The sequence below is a fragment of the Melospiza georgiana genome, chromosome 4, assembly GCF_028018845.1.
Source record: "Melospiza georgiana isolate bMelGeo1 chromosome 4, bMelGeo1.pri, whole genome shotgun sequence".
Classification (NCBI taxonomy): domain Eukaryota; kingdom Metazoa; phylum Chordata; class Aves; order Passeriformes; family Passerellidae; genus Melospiza; species Melospiza georgiana.
Window position 1 is genome coordinate 34,614,056 of NC_080433.1, and position 17,184 is coordinate 34,631,239.

General features: G+C 37.6%; 1 protein-coding gene across 1 annotated transcript in view; it reads left to right on the plus strand.

Moving 5' to 3' along the window:
• Positions 1–17,184, plus strand: part of NUP205 (nucleoporin 205) — a 45,079-nt gene that overhangs the window by 27,359 nt on the left and 536 nt on the right. Inside the window, exons 25-42 of the mRNA XM_058023209.1 lie at positions 567–641; positions 1,357–1,514; positions 2,488–2,568; positions 3,391–3,582; positions 5,192–5,462; positions 5,903–6,001; positions 7,124–7,272; positions 7,977–8,168; positions 8,927–9,048; positions 10,133–10,271; positions 10,480–10,606; positions 11,541–11,617; positions 12,384–12,512; positions 13,049–13,175; positions 13,864–14,030; positions 14,437–14,560; positions 15,400–15,528; positions 16,228–16,301. Coding sequence (XP_057879192.1) covers positions 567–641; positions 1,357–1,514; positions 2,488–2,568; positions 3,391–3,582; positions 5,192–5,462; positions 5,903–6,001; positions 7,124–7,272; positions 7,977–8,168; positions 8,927–9,048; positions 10,133–10,271; positions 10,480–10,606; positions 11,541–11,617; positions 12,384–12,512; positions 13,049–13,175; positions 13,864–14,030; positions 14,437–14,560; positions 15,400–15,528; positions 16,228–16,301 — 2,432 coding nt within the window. The remainder of the gene's footprint in view (positions 1–566; positions 642–1,356; positions 1,515–2,487; positions 2,569–3,390; positions 3,583–5,191; positions 5,463–5,902; positions 6,002–7,123; positions 7,273–7,976; positions 8,169–8,926; positions 9,049–10,132; positions 10,272–10,479; positions 10,607–11,540; positions 11,618–12,383; positions 12,513–13,048; positions 13,176–13,863; positions 14,031–14,436; positions 14,561–15,399; positions 15,529–16,227; positions 16,302–17,184) is intronic.

The following is a 17,184-nucleotide window of genomic DNA, read 5'->3' on the forward strand; positions in this document are numbered from 1 at the left end:
TTAACATTATAACATCACAAAAGTGATATTTCATCCCAATGTAGTGTAAAATTCAATGTTGAATAAAAAGGCAAGATTTCAGAGGTTTAGAACAAGGTAGAGGTAAATTAAGAAAAATAAAACCAGATGGCAATAAAACTCCTTACATGAAGAAGGTAGAATAAATGGAAGATATTTTAACAGGCTACTGCAGTATGGTGTTTTCCCTTACTTTTGTCAGCCATAGCACTCTCTTCCTCCTAGAGGATCTGAGTATGGGAAACTGTTCAGATATGCTACTCATTTTATGGTGTCCATCCAACTGCATTATTCATACTGAAGAGTGAGATGTCTATTTAAGCATTTCTAGGATTTTCTGATCTGTGTATAATAACTGGATAGCTTTTGACAGATAAGTATTTTTTTCATTTGATTAAGAGTTCAAGGGTATATTGTCTTAGAAGGCTTTGATGTGAAAGGTTTATCAGTTTATCATTGTGCCCTGTCTTTCACTATTAATAAAGTAGGTTATATTTTTCACTTAGATATGTTTTTGTAATTTATTTAGTATGTTTTATTACCTTCAGCTGATGGTGAAGGAGGGATGGAAGACGAAAGTCGATCAGTCAGTGGATTTCTCCACTTTGACACTGCTTCCAAAGGTAACTGTTAGGACTGTTGATTATTGATCAATAAAGTGTATCTGATCCTGAACAGGCAGGAGAACCACCTCCAGAAAGGACCCTTCAGAAAAGAAAGTAATAGGTGTTCTAAACAGCAGCAGTACATGAAACAATTTTATTTAGTATGGGGGAAAAAAAAAGAAGTGAGTGAGTGAAAAACACACTGAACTTGAAAGGCAATTTGAAGAGTATGTTTAGGTATCTGTGCAAGGATGAAATGGGAGAGTGGCAGTCTATCAAATTAATTGCTAACAAGTAGAAACAGTGAGACTGTTGCTAAGTCTGAACATATTTGTATTTTCATGACAAAGAACGTAAGTCCCACATAAATTAATAAATTCAGATTCTTTATCGTTTCTCAATAAAAGACTACAATGGTTATAATTGAAAACCATCCTGGTTTCATTTTGGAGAAAAAATTAGTCTTGTATTTGTAAATATTGGATGACATGCATGTGTAACAGGAGAACTGTACAAGATAAGACATCTTAAGAATTTAAGGCTGGAGAAAATGTTTTTAAACCTGTTACATAGATTGATAGATTGACTTTCTGAAGATTTAATGCTTTCATTTGAAACTTTACTCATTAGGCTGAAGATTTAGATTTACAAAGGTAAATTAGGCTCTTTTTGTTAATTTTTTTGTTTCCCGTTGACACTTCTGAATACAGTTTGAATTGATTTGCATTTCCAGTACGCAGAAAGATCTTAAATATCCTGGATTCAATTGACTTCAGTCAGGACATTCCAGAGCCTTTACAACTGGATTTTTTTGACCGGGCTCAAATTGAGCAAGTCATTACTAATTGTGAGCACAAGAATGCACGTGGACAAGTGGTCTGCAATGTCAAGGTTAGCATTGGTCTTTGTTTTCAAGTTGCATACGGTATTTTATAACTTAATAATTAAAAAAAAAATTAAATCGGTGTGTTAATAATACTTTGAAACTTGCTTTTACATAAAAAGTGTATTTTTCAGATATGTATTTCTTTGGTTAGTAGCACACAACTACATATGTGTACACAATTACATGTGCAATGTTGTTGTGTACTGTGGTAGTTCTTGGAGGCTTTACTTATGAATGTATCACATTGTGACAAGTACTTGACGTGTATTATAAATTGTCCTGAAGAATTTGTGACCCTAAAAAATGAGTAAAACTTGTTTCAATCCCAGTCCATCTGTTGCATCTGTCACTATGTAGCCATCTCCTAGATTCTTTTAGAAGATACAAATACATTTCCTTTGTCGCTTGTCCTAGTTTTGACTCAAGTACCGTTAATTTTCTTCATAGTAGCTGGTATAGTATTGTGTTGTGGATTTAGGATGACAGTAATGTTCCCAACACTTCATCCTTTAGCTATTCCTAAGCAGTATTTATTTAGTGAAGGACTTTTCAGCTTCTCAAACAACCCCTCAGTGAGTGGGCTGTGGGCTCAGGAAGCTGGGAGGAGACACAGCCAGGACAGCTGACCCAAAACTTGCCAAAGGTCCATACCATGTGATATCATGCTCAGTGTATAAACTAAGGGAACAGCTGGCTGTGGGCTGCTGCTCAGGAGCTGGCTGGGCAGTGGTTGGCAGGTAGTGAGCAATTGCATTTGTGCATCCCTTGTTTGTATTAGTTTAAATGGTGTATTGTTCCCCCCTGCTTTCCTTTTCTGTTCTATTAAAGTGTCTTTAACTCAACCCACAGAATTTCACTTTGTTTTTCCCCCAATTCTCTCCCCTACCCCACTGGGGCAGGGAGTGAATTGCTGTGTGGTGTTTACCTACCTGCCAGGTTAAACTGGTACAATCACTTAAATGTCACTTTTAATTTCAGTATGTTCACAGAGTTCTGGTTGCAGAAGTCAATGCCCTTCAAGGAATGGCAGCAATAGGCCAGAGACCTTTACTTATGGAGGTAAGTACAGAAAAAGTTAACTGTTGTTTGTTGTTGCTCTTGGTGGATTCATAGCCTGTCAAGCAGTAAGCATTACTATAAAAGATTGTGGATTTGAGTCCTAACTTAGAGTTAGTAATTCCTCAAGACAAAAACCCCAAAACTGATAAGCTAAGGTACTTCTTACCATACTGTTCTCTAAACAGCTGGCCTGTGATCTGTTTTCTTTTTTTCTTTAACCTCTTCCCTCCTCATTAGTGATAACAATTGCAGCTCCTCACCCCACTGTACAGAAAGCAGTTACACACTGATGTCAAGATCTGCTGTTCAAGTACAAGCATGTTCATCTTATGGCCAAGATCATTTTGCCTTTCTTTCACAAGGGATGCTGATTTATTTCTCCTTTTTTCTACACAGATATAGTTTCAGTGAACTTGGAGATTCACAGATGGCAGGAAACTCAGAAAACAACTAAAGTCAAAATTGCTTACATGGATGCAAAGGATAAAGGGGAAATTACTCAGACTAAATGGGAAAAAAAAGCACAAATAGTTTCTTCATAGTTTGTTTCCATTTTAAAGTGCTAGAAAAGAATTTTCCTGGTTGATTTTTTTTCCTATGAGATTGAGACATTAATGATGTCTGCCCTGTGAAAAGCAGCTCAGAAATGGAATGGGCTACCTTATTGAAGTAGTAGTAGCACTTTGTTTCTAGTAAGCTGAAGACTTAACATTTTATTCTGAAGACTACTGCTAATAGAAAAAATTATCACCTTGAATTCTGTCTTTGCTATGAATTTCTTTTAGCACATAGTAACTGAGTTTCTTTGTGGTGGGTTTTCAGGAGATCAACACTATCCTGCAATACGTGGTGGAGCGCAACAAGCTGCTGCAGTGCCTCCATGCCAAGAGGCATGCTCTGGAGTCCTGGAGACAGCTGGTGGAAATCATCCTCACTGCCTGCCCCCAGGACCTCATCCAGGCTGAGGACAGGCAGCTGATTATCCGGGATCTCTTGCAGGATGTGCATGACAAGGTAGTGCTCTGCTGGAAATCAGCCCGCTCCTTGGACTTTGTTGCTGCATCTTTTTATGTGAAAGTGCTGCAATTTTGATTGTAGTCCAAAAAAATGTTGTCTGCCTTTAGTATTCGTTTTAGTTTTCTGATTGCTGCTATGCTGATAGAAGAGACAGAGATGATACTTTGTATTCTTGCATAGCTACTGTTGAACTATGAACCATATATTGGCAGATTTCAGAGGCATTTCAGTATCATCCAGCATGATGGTAGTCTGGCAAAGGTGGGTGAAAAAGAAACACCCTGCTTTGATGAGAAACAATATCTTACTGAAGGTTGAAGGCAAACTGCTGCATTTGCTAATTTACTGCATTTAGATGACTCACCGCAAATCCTACTGCTGCTGCTTTTGAAAAATTAATGAGCTGAATGAAACTTCACAGTAGAAAAATGAAACATTTTACAATTAGAAGGGCTTTTGGAAGTATAAGAGTTTGTCTTAAAAGTCTAGGTGTTTTACTGCTGAGTTATAGTAATAAGTTTTGAGACAGACTAGAACAGTTACTACTGACCCATCCATTCTAAAAGGCAAAATTTAATGAAGGATTGTTGTATTTTTTAGTCTGCTGGGGTATTATTATTTTTTTGCTTTATTATGTGAGTTATGTGGTTTGTAGTTCTGATTAATAGAGTTTTGTTTTGAGAAATATATATTAAAAAGTTTTATCTTTTCTAGGAAAAAAGTAAACTTTTTGGATTTAGTTTTTGTTACTACCATTATTTTTTTCTGAAAGAGTTACCTAAAAGTTACCTATTTATAGTGTAGTGCTGGTTTTGTTTTTTATTTGAACTGAATTAAAAAAAAAACAGGAAACAAAGAAGGCCTTCACTAGCTGAAGAAATTTCTTTCCTACAATCTTTACAAAGAGGAAATTCCAGACTCTTAATATTCTGGAACATCCTGGTGAAGACTTCTGTGAAGTTGAGAAAAAAAATGTTACTGTCTATTGAAAATAATTGAACTACTGTTCAAAATTACTATATTGCTTAAAAGGAAAGCTCCTTCAGCATTAGTGATAAAGATATACCAGATTTACCTTCCAGATGACAGAGTGATCAAAAACAATGCATGCAAACTTCTTGTTAGTATTTTTCCACATTGCCTTAATGCTTACCTGATGCTCAACCCTTTGGGTTCTTTAAGTAGTACCTTCACATTTTTAATGGTAATAAAATAGCTGTATAGCAAAGCAGATACCAGTTATTCTTTCTCTAGCTTAGGTTTAAATATTTGACTAATAAAGCATCTCAAATGTCAAGACATTTCTTCCCTTTCTGCTATCCAGATTTGATTATAAGTCTGCCTGTAATTTATGTAAAAAAAATCCAGAAGGCTAATGGTCTTCTCAATTAAAATATGTTCAACTCAGGTTTCTAAACAAGTTTCTGACATTACTGATTTTTATGTGTTTTAAATACTGTCATGTTAATGAAATCCTTATGCATACATAAATTTAATAGTTGTGAGAGGCTAATTTAACTACTTTAATGACTCATGAAATCAGACACTTTTAAACATTTTTTTTTTCTCTTTTGCCTTTTTTTGGTCTTTCTACTTCTGTATTAAGATCCTTGATGATGATGCAGCTCAGGAGTTGATGCCGGTGGTGGCAGGGGCTGTGTTCACCCTGACTGCCCACCTGAGCCAGTCTGTGAAAACGGAGCAGAAACAGCCACTTGCACTCTCCATGGCAGGACAGTCCCAGTATGCCTTGATGCTGGATGGTTCTTTTACCTCATCACCTGGCTCTGAGAGCATATCCATGGGTTTTGCTTCTGTTGGTGACTCCTCCCTCCACATCATCTTAAAAAAGCTGCTGGATTTCATTTTGAAAACAGGTGTGTTGACTTCTGCAGTGCATGTACGTGAATTCCAACTGCCAAGAGTAAAAAGATGGGCTGAGCTGCTTTCAGATACTGCTGTGAAGTTTTTTGTTGCAGTCAGTTAGGTGGATCTTACATGATTAGTATAGATGTAAGCAATGTTAAAAACAAAATTAGCAAACACTTTAAAAAAAATCGGGACAGCAAACAGAAGAGAAATATGTAAATGACTATAAGAAGAATTTCATATTTTCATTCTTTTGGAACAGCATAAACTTGCTGAATTTACTCATAAATACACTTTTATGCAAACAGTAGAACTTCACCTTAAGGAATATAGTTTTATTTACTTTTGCCAGCACTGCCATAAGAAAGTTAAATTAGGTGCCAGTGGAAGATGGTGTTATGGAATTTACATTTGTTTGGTTTTAATTGTGAATGTTTCTTGTTAACAGGTGGTGGCTTCCAGAGAGTGAGGACACACCTTTATGGATCACTGCTTTATTATTTGCAGATTGCCCAGAGACCAGATGAACCAGACACTTTAGAAGCAGGTATGGTCCAACTGTATTTGGAAAAGAGTTATTAAACCGTGGAGGGTACAGTTTCTGCATGCTGAGTTGTCTTCTGGAAATAGATGGAAAACATCTTGCTCTAAGAGCCTCTGAAATAAATTGCTTATGTCTTCACATCTTTATGTACATTCATACCATAGTGATCCTGTTTAAAAAAACCCAAAACAAATTCCAAAGCAAAAAAAGCGCAAAACACCAACCACACAAAAAACCTCAAAACAAACCCCAAGGTTTGTTTATAATTTCATACCCTTTCTCTTCCTTTATCTGAAGATCTCCCTAGGGGGGAACAAACACAAAAGCCTCACACAATACCCCACCACCATCCCCTCCTAAAAAAATAAGCAAAAAATAAGCCAACCAGAGTTGCTGTTAATCCTTGAGTGCTTATGGTAAATACCACATTCTCTCTGTGAATGGCTAAAATACTTGAATTATTAGTGTTTCTAATAATTGTTCAGACAGGAATTGAGAAGAAATCTTGGAGCTAGTTACCTGCATGCAGACTTTTACTTGGCCTGGGTTTTGAGCTACAGTAGTAAAAGGAAAAAAACAAACTATGAATTTGTTATGACCCCTTTGAAGTGTCTGACTGACTTTGGTTTCATTCTCTCTCATTTAAGTCACATTGTTAATTTAGCTCATACTGAATTCTTTGGTCCCAGTAAAAGTTCATAGAATCTTAGGATGGTTTGGGTTGGAAGGGACCTTTAAAATTATTTCATTCTAACCTCCTGCCATGGGCAGGAACGCCTGACCAGGTTGCTCTAAGCCTCATCCAACCTGGCCTTGAACACTTCCAGTTTTAGGCCTATTAGTTTATCTAGGTAACAAGTTCTGAACATTTGAATTATTTTAAGCAGACTATTTACAAGGGTGTGTATGTATACAGGATAACACTTTTTGCTCTGGCTGGTCTGTGTGATATTCAAGGAAGGGTGGATTTGTAGAACATTTGCAGTTCATTTAAAAACCCTTGACTTTGTTTGGGGCATTTCTGTTGCGAGGCATAGAGAGAATGCTCTGATGGATGTAGCTAAGTTAATGCTAAGATGTCTATCTTTGAATGTTTTCATTTTTTGTTTTATTTGCTTTTTACAGCTAAAAAAACTATGTGGGAACATTTGACAGCTCCTGAAGATATGTTTAGTAAATTGCAACGGGAAAACATGGCAACTATTGAGAGTTATGGGGCAGCTCTGATGGAGGTGGTCTGTCGTGATGCTTGTGATGGCCATGAAATAGGCAGGGTAAACAAATCTATTCTTTTAAAATTACTGTTTCATTTGTTTTAAAGAACATCATCTGTGCAGAGATGGGAAGTTTCATGAGGTAGAACTAGAACATTTCTGTAGATACAGGATCTGTTTCATGTTTCTGTCCTCCTACTCATCCTTCAAGCTGCTGAAAGTAGAGCCATACATGCATATTAATTTTTTTCTCAACGAGGCTGTGTGTCCTATTATTTAAAAATAAGGGTAGAAAGCTCTGCTGCAATAGATATAGATAGGGACTCCTGTTGCAATTATTTGTTAGCATTTTAAAGTCATGGACTTAGCTTGGGAAGATGTGACTTCATGAAGAAGTAATTTCTGATAGTAGCCAATAGTTGAGAATTTCCTCAGAAGGCAAACTAGTTTTAAATAGTAATTGTGCTTGAGGCAATACTTCCTTAAAATATTTTGCCTTAGTTATTGGTTCAACAATATCTTTAATGTTTTTTAAAAGAATAGTGGAGAAAGGTAATTGGCTCTTACCATACTAGTGTAAAGTAATCTTAAAATATTTTTCACATAAATGGTTGCAATTGTAGTGAAGAAATGCATTCTGCTTATAAGAAGCTGTTAGAAGAAACTGCTTGGCATTTCACATTTCTAGGTATTTATTAAAAGTCTCATTGATCTTATATGTTTAATTCTGTTTTGATTTGTTTGTTTTTCTTCCCTCATCCCAGATGCTGGCATTGGCTTTACTTGATCACATTGTTTCAGTAGACAAGCAGCAGCAGTGGCTGTTGTATCTCTCGAATAGTGGCTACCTGAAGGTCCTTGTGGATAGCCTGGCAGATGATGACCTGGCTCTTCAGAGCTTGCTCACTCCTCAGCCCCCTTTGCTCAAGGCGCTGTACACCTATGAGTCCAAAATGGTAACAGTACTTTAGAAATTATTTTGTGTTACAGTGTTCATTTTTTAATTTTACTTCTTAGTTAAAGTTGTTTGTCTACATTTTGCATTGATTGTACTCAGAGATAATGTTAAGGAAGCTTTTCTGTCTGACCATTCAAGAGCACTCTGGCAGTCACACTTGTACCACCAGAGATTTTACCTGTTGGGACCAAAGCCCCTACATAATGAGTGGCTTCAGTGACCGATGGGTGCCCTGCTTTACCCTCACCACACTCACACACTCAGACCAGGTTTCCTTACCCTAGGTTTGACCCCAGGTCTCCCAGGGCAGTCTCAGACATCTGGATCCTTAAAATGATTTAATCAGGGTGCAACACGGGAACAAGAGCCTGAGCTGGTGCCTCTGAGGAGGGACCCTGAACAAAGGAACCCCTGGGTTTTTGTACTCTCAGCAGTCTGTGTGTGTCAGTCTGGGGCCTTCTGCTGAGTCCTTGCCTCCTGCCATGTCTCTGAGTGTCCAGTCCTCTGGCTGGTGCCCCACATCTCTCGTGCCCTTTGTTTTGCAAAGGGTGGGCAGTTCACAGGCTCTTGCCTGGGGCTCCTGCCACCCAGAGCTCAATCTGCAGCTGCACTCTGAGCTACTTGCCCTGAAAGTATTCCTTCAGGATATTTTACTAAAATAATATATTTGAAATGATGCAAAAATCAAGTGAGAAAGTAGACTTTATAAGCCTCTTTGTGCATCTCCAAAACTTAACCCTCTCTGCTGTTGTGCAGGCATTCCTCACTCGAATAGCCAAAAGTCAGCAAGGTGCATTAGAGCTGCTGCGGTCTGGCGTCATTGTGCGGCTGGCACAGTGCCAGGTGTATGACATGCGACCCGAAACAGACCACCAGGGGTAAGTGTGGCTGCCCTGGCTGGGGGGGAAACCATAACACAGTCTTCCTGGAAGCACATCACATCTTTCTATAGCCTCATGATTTTTGAGTAATGACTTGTGAGTTTATTCTTTATGTGTGTGTTTCTTAAACCTATCAGTTCAGTTTAAAGCTACCTTTCATTGAGAGGAAAATTTCAGATGTGGGTATGACGTCATACTTGCATGCTAATTACTTAGACTACATAAAATTGATATCTCAGATAAAACTGATGATTATTATTATTAAATAATTTATGCTGTTATGTTTGACAAACAGCTTACACTGTAAACTTATTCTGGAGGCTTTGCAGTTTGTGAAGGGCAGAGTCTGTCCTCCACCATAAAGCATTGAGAGACCAGTGAATTAAATGCTATTTCAGGAATATTTCATGATGTGTTTGAAAAAAAATATTCACGGTTATATATTGCTTGGCAAGTTTCTTGATGTGCCACTTGGCAAGTTTAATACCACATTAGTCATTGTGAGGTGATTGAGAGAAGATCTCAGAGATAAAGATTCCATATTTAGGGGAAATTACCTGGGTTGATTTCAAGCCTTGGTTCCTTTTTTAAACTCACAGTTCTTAGTTACACAGAGAGTTGAAATGCTTTGGAAAAATTTAGGACTTAGACAAAGTATACTATTTGAAAGATCCAATTAGACATAATAAGATTGTATAAAACCTACAGTACATTTGGTGGAGGACTGTATTTAACAGTTGCTTTAGAATTAAGTACAACTCTTCCTAAAATATTTGAGAATACCTAGTTTTATATATCAGTAAGCAGGTATGGTATTTCTGCAACAAAGTTATCTAGTTTAGTGTAGCATAATACAAAGAAGTAATTTTCCCTGCTTACAGAAAATGTCTGGCAGCAGCTGTGTATCATAAATGTGTTGCTTTTCCAATAGAAAGTCAGTTCAGGTCTAGATATCTTATTGAAATACAAATTGTTTTCGGTTCTTGATTGATTGTAGGCTGAGGCTCTGCCTCACTAGTGGATTTCATTCTTCTTGCACTCTTTATCTTTTGTTTTCTCCCTTCTTTTTATGCCTCCTAAGAATGTATGCAATGAGAGATCCCCCAGTGTTCATTCCTGCCCCAGTGGAGCGTTACCGCCAGATTCTGCTTCCAGCTCTCCAGCTGTGCCAAGTGATCCTCACGTCCAGCATGGCACAACACCTGCAGGCTGCAGGACAGGTAAGTTCCAAAACTTGCTTGAGTACCACTGGTATTGCTCATTCAAAGAAATTGTGTGCCTTTGCTCTGAAAGTAAGTTGTTTTAGTGTTTTTAAATCCCATCCTCACTGGTACACGAGGTCTTTTAAAGTTCTTCAGAAGCATTGTTTCCTCTCAGCTTGCCATTAAATTTTGAGTCATTCATATTTTCTCTTTTTTTCTTGTGCAGGTTTTGCAGTTCCTCATTTCCCATTCAGATACAATCCAGGCAATCCTGAGGTGTCAAGATGTAAGTGCTGGATCTCTCCAGGAGCTGGCCTCCCTGACAGGAATAATCAGCAAGGCAGCATTGCCTGGTAGGAACTGCAGTTTTGAAGTCTCAACCCCATTTGCATGAATCTCAGGCTTTGTTTTCTGTAAAGAAACAGTAAGACAGAAGAGAATATCCATGACAATACAGATTTTTTTTTTGACATGTAGAGCTCTGAGAAAAATCAAGAAGTGTTAAATAATTTTTTCTTGAAGTAAAGATGCAGTAGACATAGTGCTCTTACCCATATGTATCTGACTTCCCATTGTCTTTTCATCATGCTACCTCACACTAAGTACTTTGCGTCTTGGAGGCGATTTACAAATAGAAGTGCTCAAAGTATCTGTGGTCTCTTCAAAAAAACATTTTTATTCAATAAGTTCTATAACTGAGGAAATTAAGATAGAAAATTGTTTGTATACCTATTTTTTTAATGTCTTCTTTGTTTTTATTTGTTTAAAATATAAAGTTTCCTGGGGGAAAGCACTGCAAATTAGCATACTGCCATTTTTCTTGAGTGACTTCTTCACAAAGGGCTAATAATGATTGTGATGGATATAGTGGTTTCTTCTGCGTGCTCGCCAGTTCAAAATAACTTCTCTATTTTGATTTAATGGTTTTCTTTGTTCAGGAGAAATGTCTGACTACTGTAGGAAGGAGTGCAGAGCTGTAGGTTAAGCCCAGGTGCTTCTTTGCTTACAGTATACAGAGCTTTGCACAACAGCTATAGTTTCCATGCCAGCCTCCCTTCCTCCTTGCCCTCATTTGATTACTTACCAGAACAGTAAGCTGCATGCTCTCATGCATCTCCTGGTAGCTGCATTCATATCTGAATGTTTTGCTCAAAAAATAGGCAAAATACAAGTTGAATGTTTGGCTGAAATATTTCTGAACAATGCTTGTATTTAAATGTAATAATGCACAAATCTGTTTAAAAAACCCCAAACAAACAGTTACTTAATGGCTGTGTCTTTTATCAGGAGTGCTAAATGAGCTGGACATGGATGTTAATGAAGGGACACAGATGGAGCTACAAGGACACATAGGGCGATTTCAGGTAATAAAGTAATATATTTAAGCCATGTCCTTTTAGAATTGGCTGCCTTGATGTGTTTCTTCCTGTTTTTTTACTTTGAATAGTAGCAATTGGGAAAGAGATGTTTTCCAGCATCAAGAAGAATGTGTGAGGATTTTTTTCGTGTGAGTGGGATGGGGTTTTCATGGTCTGTTTTTTGGTGTCTCCCCACACTTCCCTGTGCATTAGAAAAGATAACACTTGACAGCATCAGGGTTGCATCAGGGACTTTGTTTCCCTTCCTAGCTTAGGACTTGGGGGAAGAGAAAAATTTGAAGCCAACACCAAAGCATGTGAAGTAATGCAGAAACAGCCTGTTACCACTTGGGCCACAATCATGTCTCCAGCTGAACAATTTGGTGTATCAGACATGCTAGTGGTTCATTTATTTGTTACTGAAGTAGTTTTTGTACTCTGCTTTTACTGGATGTTAGATTTTGTTTGTCTGTATAGGTAAAGGTGTTTTAGGTGTGGGAATGGGTAAACCTAAACTGTCATTGATAGTATTCTGTATAATAGTCTGCAAGAGACACAAGAAAAGTTGTGCATTTGTGAATTGGCAGTGTTTTAGGGTGCCATTAATTTCCAAATTAAATCAAGGTAAGTTAAAACACTAAAAACATACATTTTGTTTACAAAGTGCCATAAGTTTTATCTGCATCTCTTTCTTAATACTGTTTTAAAGAACATGTATCACTTAAGTGAAAAGAAATGTGCACTTCATTTAAATGTTCATTCCTTACGGCAGCGCCAGTGCTTGGGACTTCTGAGTCGGTTTGGAGGGTCAGACAGGCTACGGCAGTTCAAGCTGCAAGATGATAACCTAGCAGGAGACAGAGTGAACAAGAGGGATGAAATTGAGTTGGCCATGCAACAGGTAAGGACACAAGATACAAGAAGCTTCAGTCTCAACACTTTGCCTGCTGTGCAGATTTGTTTGGTTATCATTATTTCGTATGGTAGTGGTAATGCTCTGCACTGGTTTTAGTGTGGTATAGGAGTCCACATTTTATTTAAAGTAATCCTTGAAAATGTATTTACTTACATTTGCATTAGAAACCTTTATTGTTTCGCATACAAACTGTGTATTTTGAAGGCTTAAATTGATAGAAATGTTCAAAATGAAAGCTGTGTATAGAGGGTAATGTCTAACACTAACTTAAAGCCTAAGGGGACTTAAAATTATCCAGAAATTCTAGCTAGCAGGTTTGGGAAAGAGGCAAAGTTGCAAATCCTAGACTTGCAGTAGGAGAGTTTGTAACCGACGAGAAAATAGAATCATAACAATCTGGTGGGAAGAGAGGAGCAAAGCATATTGTTCACTGACGTTTGTCCATGTAAAATTTAATGCTTCAAAGCCCGTAGATACTGTAATTGACATGCTGTCTTTTTTTTTTTTCCCTTTGCTGGCAGATCTGTGCCAACGTGATGGAATACTGTGAGTCACTGATGTTGCAAAGCGCCCCCAGTTTCCAGCACACTGTTTGTCTGTTTACTCCCAGCCTGTCAGAGTCAACCAACCGAGATGGGCCTCGGCAGGGTGAGATTTTTGACTTGCTGTTTTATGAGCCTGAACAGTGTGACATTTGGGCTACTAGGAAATAGTGAACCTGAGGCTGTAGTTTCACATACTGTTTAAGTCACTTTATGCCAATACTGTAGCTGCTCACTCTCTCATTCTGGCATCCATGCTTGTTCAACCTTGCACTAAGCCAAATCAGAAACTAATCCTAGTTAAAACAAACAAATTGTTTTTTCATTGACAGCCTCAGAAATATATGTCAGTAAAGAAATGTGTGTGTGTAAATAAATAGCACAAGACAGTGGGAAGTCAAGATCAGATTTCAGCATCTGTGCTGGATTACATTATTTGAAAGTAGGACCTCATTTATGACATGTAAGATATGTTTTGATTGGAACTCTATTACAACACATGGCAAGAGTTTACACTGTGCTATTATGCAGTTGAATGGATTAAATATGTAAATAGTAAGTCTTCTAATCTAGTTACATATCACATTTTGCACTCACTACTGCGCTAGGCTGACTGCCTTTTAGTACTGCAGTCACAGAACTTTTTGCCTAGAATTACGTTTAGGTTACTTCTGACACAAGGGCAAAATATACTTGCCAGTGCTTTCCTGTCTAGGTTATTGACAGAGAGCACAGCTTATTGATTTCTTGGGGATTTATTAGTTTTGTTTTCTTATCTTCAACATCTTGTCTAGATACACAAGCTCCAGTCGTCCCATATTGGCATTTGCCTGGCCTGGGCATTATTGTTTACCTGCTGAAACAGAGCACTAGCGATTTCTTCAGTTACTATGACAGCCATCGTCAGAGTGTTAACAAACTGCAAAATGTGGAGCAACTGCCGCCAGATGAAATAAAAGAGGTAATTGTTCTTCTGAGTCTGTAGTTATTGTATTGTACTAATTTGGACACAGCTGTAACAAAGGCTCCAAAGCATCTTTGATAAGCAAGCAGTTCCACTTCTTGTGCATAATCTTTTCTGTTGTTGGTGAAGGGGGTCCACAGAATGAGTGATTTAAAACTTCAGGGGAAATATTTGGCTTAACTTTGTCAAAGTTGTGACTTTCATTATAGTTGCTTGGAGATGGGTTTCATTTTTCCATTTTTTGGTCAGCAAGGTTATGCAAATTCAAAATAGAGAGTAAGGTTGTAAAGAAATAGTAGCTTAGAAGAAAGTTCTAGATATTAGTAAGTAATCTTATTTGCTTATTTCTCTTGATGTTCTGTAATTTGCTACTGTCTTTCTGTTTTTTTTCTTCCCATCACAGTTGTGTCAGTCAGTTATGCCAGCTGGGGTTGACAAGATTTCCACTTCCCAAAAATACGTATTGGCAAGGCGGCGCCTGGTGAAACTAATAAATAACCGAGCCAAATTGCTCTCCCTCTGTTCCTGTATCCTTCTACAATTGAAATGACCCTCAAGGTGATGATCCAGAAAAGCAGAGAGATAGAAACAGGGTTTTTTTACCTGGATTTCTGACCACTTTGAACAAAAATTCTTTGCAAAAGTAAATTTGAAATACTGACAATTAACTTACAAGGGTATTGCTCTGCTACTGCCAGAACGTAACGATTTTCAAGTTAATAATTCCCATTTTGAAACCCAGCTAGGACTTTCTGCAATATGCCAATAAAGGAATTGTTACAGCCCAGCTCTTCAGTTTTAGTGTCCAGACCCCATAAACATTCACACATGTCCAAATATGGTGGAAGAAATACTTTGAAAAATAATTTTGATGTGTCTGTCATAATAGGAGTTTGTAGTCAAACAGCCAACCTTGCATAAACCTAAATCTCATAAACACCAGTAATTCTATGGAAATAACCAGTCATGCACAAAAAAATTGTCTTCAACAGATCAGAATTTTCCTCTGCAACCTCCCTTGGGAAAGATGTGCTCTTGCACACTTCTCTGTTGTCACCTGAGATGTTCCTGCCGTGCCTGGATTTATAAGCTCAGCTTTGCTGTATGCTGCTGAGGCACCTTTACAAACCGCATGAGCACTCCATACTCTGCAGTCCTCCTGAGGGCTGGTTTGAGGCTCTGCAGGGTGATGAGGACAGTGAGTGTGAGCGATCCATCACTGGGCTATGGCAGTGTAGGAGGTGACAGGTGATTGAGCTGACATCTTCAGCTGTTTCCAAGTGTGTAAATATGCTCATATATGTTATACATAATGTACAATCCAAAGACAACCAAATTGGAGTCCTTCACTGAGATGTGTCTGCAGATATCATAGAAATATGTCTCTTCATCCTTTGGCGCCATCTGGAACACTACCTACTGCACTGCACACCCACTGACTCCCAAGACCCACTGCTGTCCTCTAGGATGTCATTTAAGAAAGGAAGGCTGCAAGGTAAAATTTCTCAAGCATCAAAATGCCTTTGAATACCTTCTTGTGATTAGCTTTAAAAGTGATTTCCTACTATTAATATCTTGCCTTTTATATTTAATAAAAGAGATTTTGGATTTGGCACACCTCTGGATATTCCACTGGAGAATTGGAAATACTGATATTGTTTACTCCCAGACTTCTGGGGTATGTGTATTACACATAACCTCCAAAGGAAAGTAAATGTAACTAATTTTTTTATTTCTGTCCTTCAAACTAACTGAAGTTCAGCTAATACAATCAGATAATGGATCCAAAATAGTGCACAGGAAAATATTTCAATATAATCTAAGATGAAATTATGAAATAAAGTTAATATTGGTGGTTTTAAAAGTATTTAAAATGTAGAATTATAGCCACCATTGATTCGCCAGAGGATTTTAAGTTTGTTGAATTTCATCTTTTAAAAAAAGAAAGAAAATGGAAGGAAATCAGGGAGAGTAGATTTGCAGAGGAGTGCCATATTTTGTGTTCAAAATCTTTATGACTCACTGTTTATGTATTTTCTCTAAGCTGTTTAAGTAAAAAAAATTGTGTAATTTCTAATGCCCAAGTTTACTTTTGGATCAAATTGGAACGCTGTTTTAAATTTGTTATATGACTTGATACAGGGATAGTGTGGAGCAGCCAACACAATTTTAACATCTTGTTTTCTGTTGCCAGATTCCTTTGGATCAGAGCCAAGCTTGGATTTCAGTAGTGGACTGAATCGAGTGAGCCAGCACGACATAGACCAGGTGAGATGTGACAGCCTGCTGCAGGGTACAGAAGGCTCCTGGCTACCCTGCAGCTATTAGAAGCAGTCTGACTTTTGTTTTCCCACTTCTGAACAACCTGCAGTAACACCAACAACATAGAACTTAATTTAGAATCAGTGAAGCATTACAAAATTGTTTTGGAAAATATTGTGAAACAGGTGGCACTTTTGCTGCTGTGCACATATCTTTGAATCTTAATATGAAAAGTTAAGGAAAAAATGAACTATACTTATAAAATAATCATTCTTCTTCTCTTACCAACCAGTCAAATGGTGTTTTTTAATAACAGCTTTCCAAAAACACCAGATATCCTTGAAAGACCTGCAATATGAGGGCATTTTTCTCAATTCTCTGTGATGAAACTGTTCACTATGGGTCAGCTTCAGCTAGGCTGTAGAGAAATGAGATCAAAACGGTAACAAGAACTGAGGAGACTATAAAATGTAAATGGTAGAAAAGAAGTAATTTCACTTACACAGAAATAAAATAGTTTGTGTAAATTTGATGCAGAAGTGGCCGGAAAAAGATATTAATAAATCTCACTGACATTTCTATGACTATGCAGAAAACAACTGTTCTTCAAAATGGCAGTCTCGAGTACCTTTATTGGATCTAGAACTGTAAGAAAAGTTGCTGTGTTTTGTCATGAGGCATGTGTAATTTATTTTGTTTGTTCAAAAGTAAAGTATACAGTATCATCTTGGTAAAATACTTAAAATGGAGTTAATTCAGTGACTCTTTACATATGCATTAATGAAAAAAATATTGTTGGTGCACACAGACTCTTTAAAGAGTCCCTAAAGGACTAGGAAAATATTAATTGGAAGATGTGTTTGTATGATGACAATGAGTGAAGAAGCTG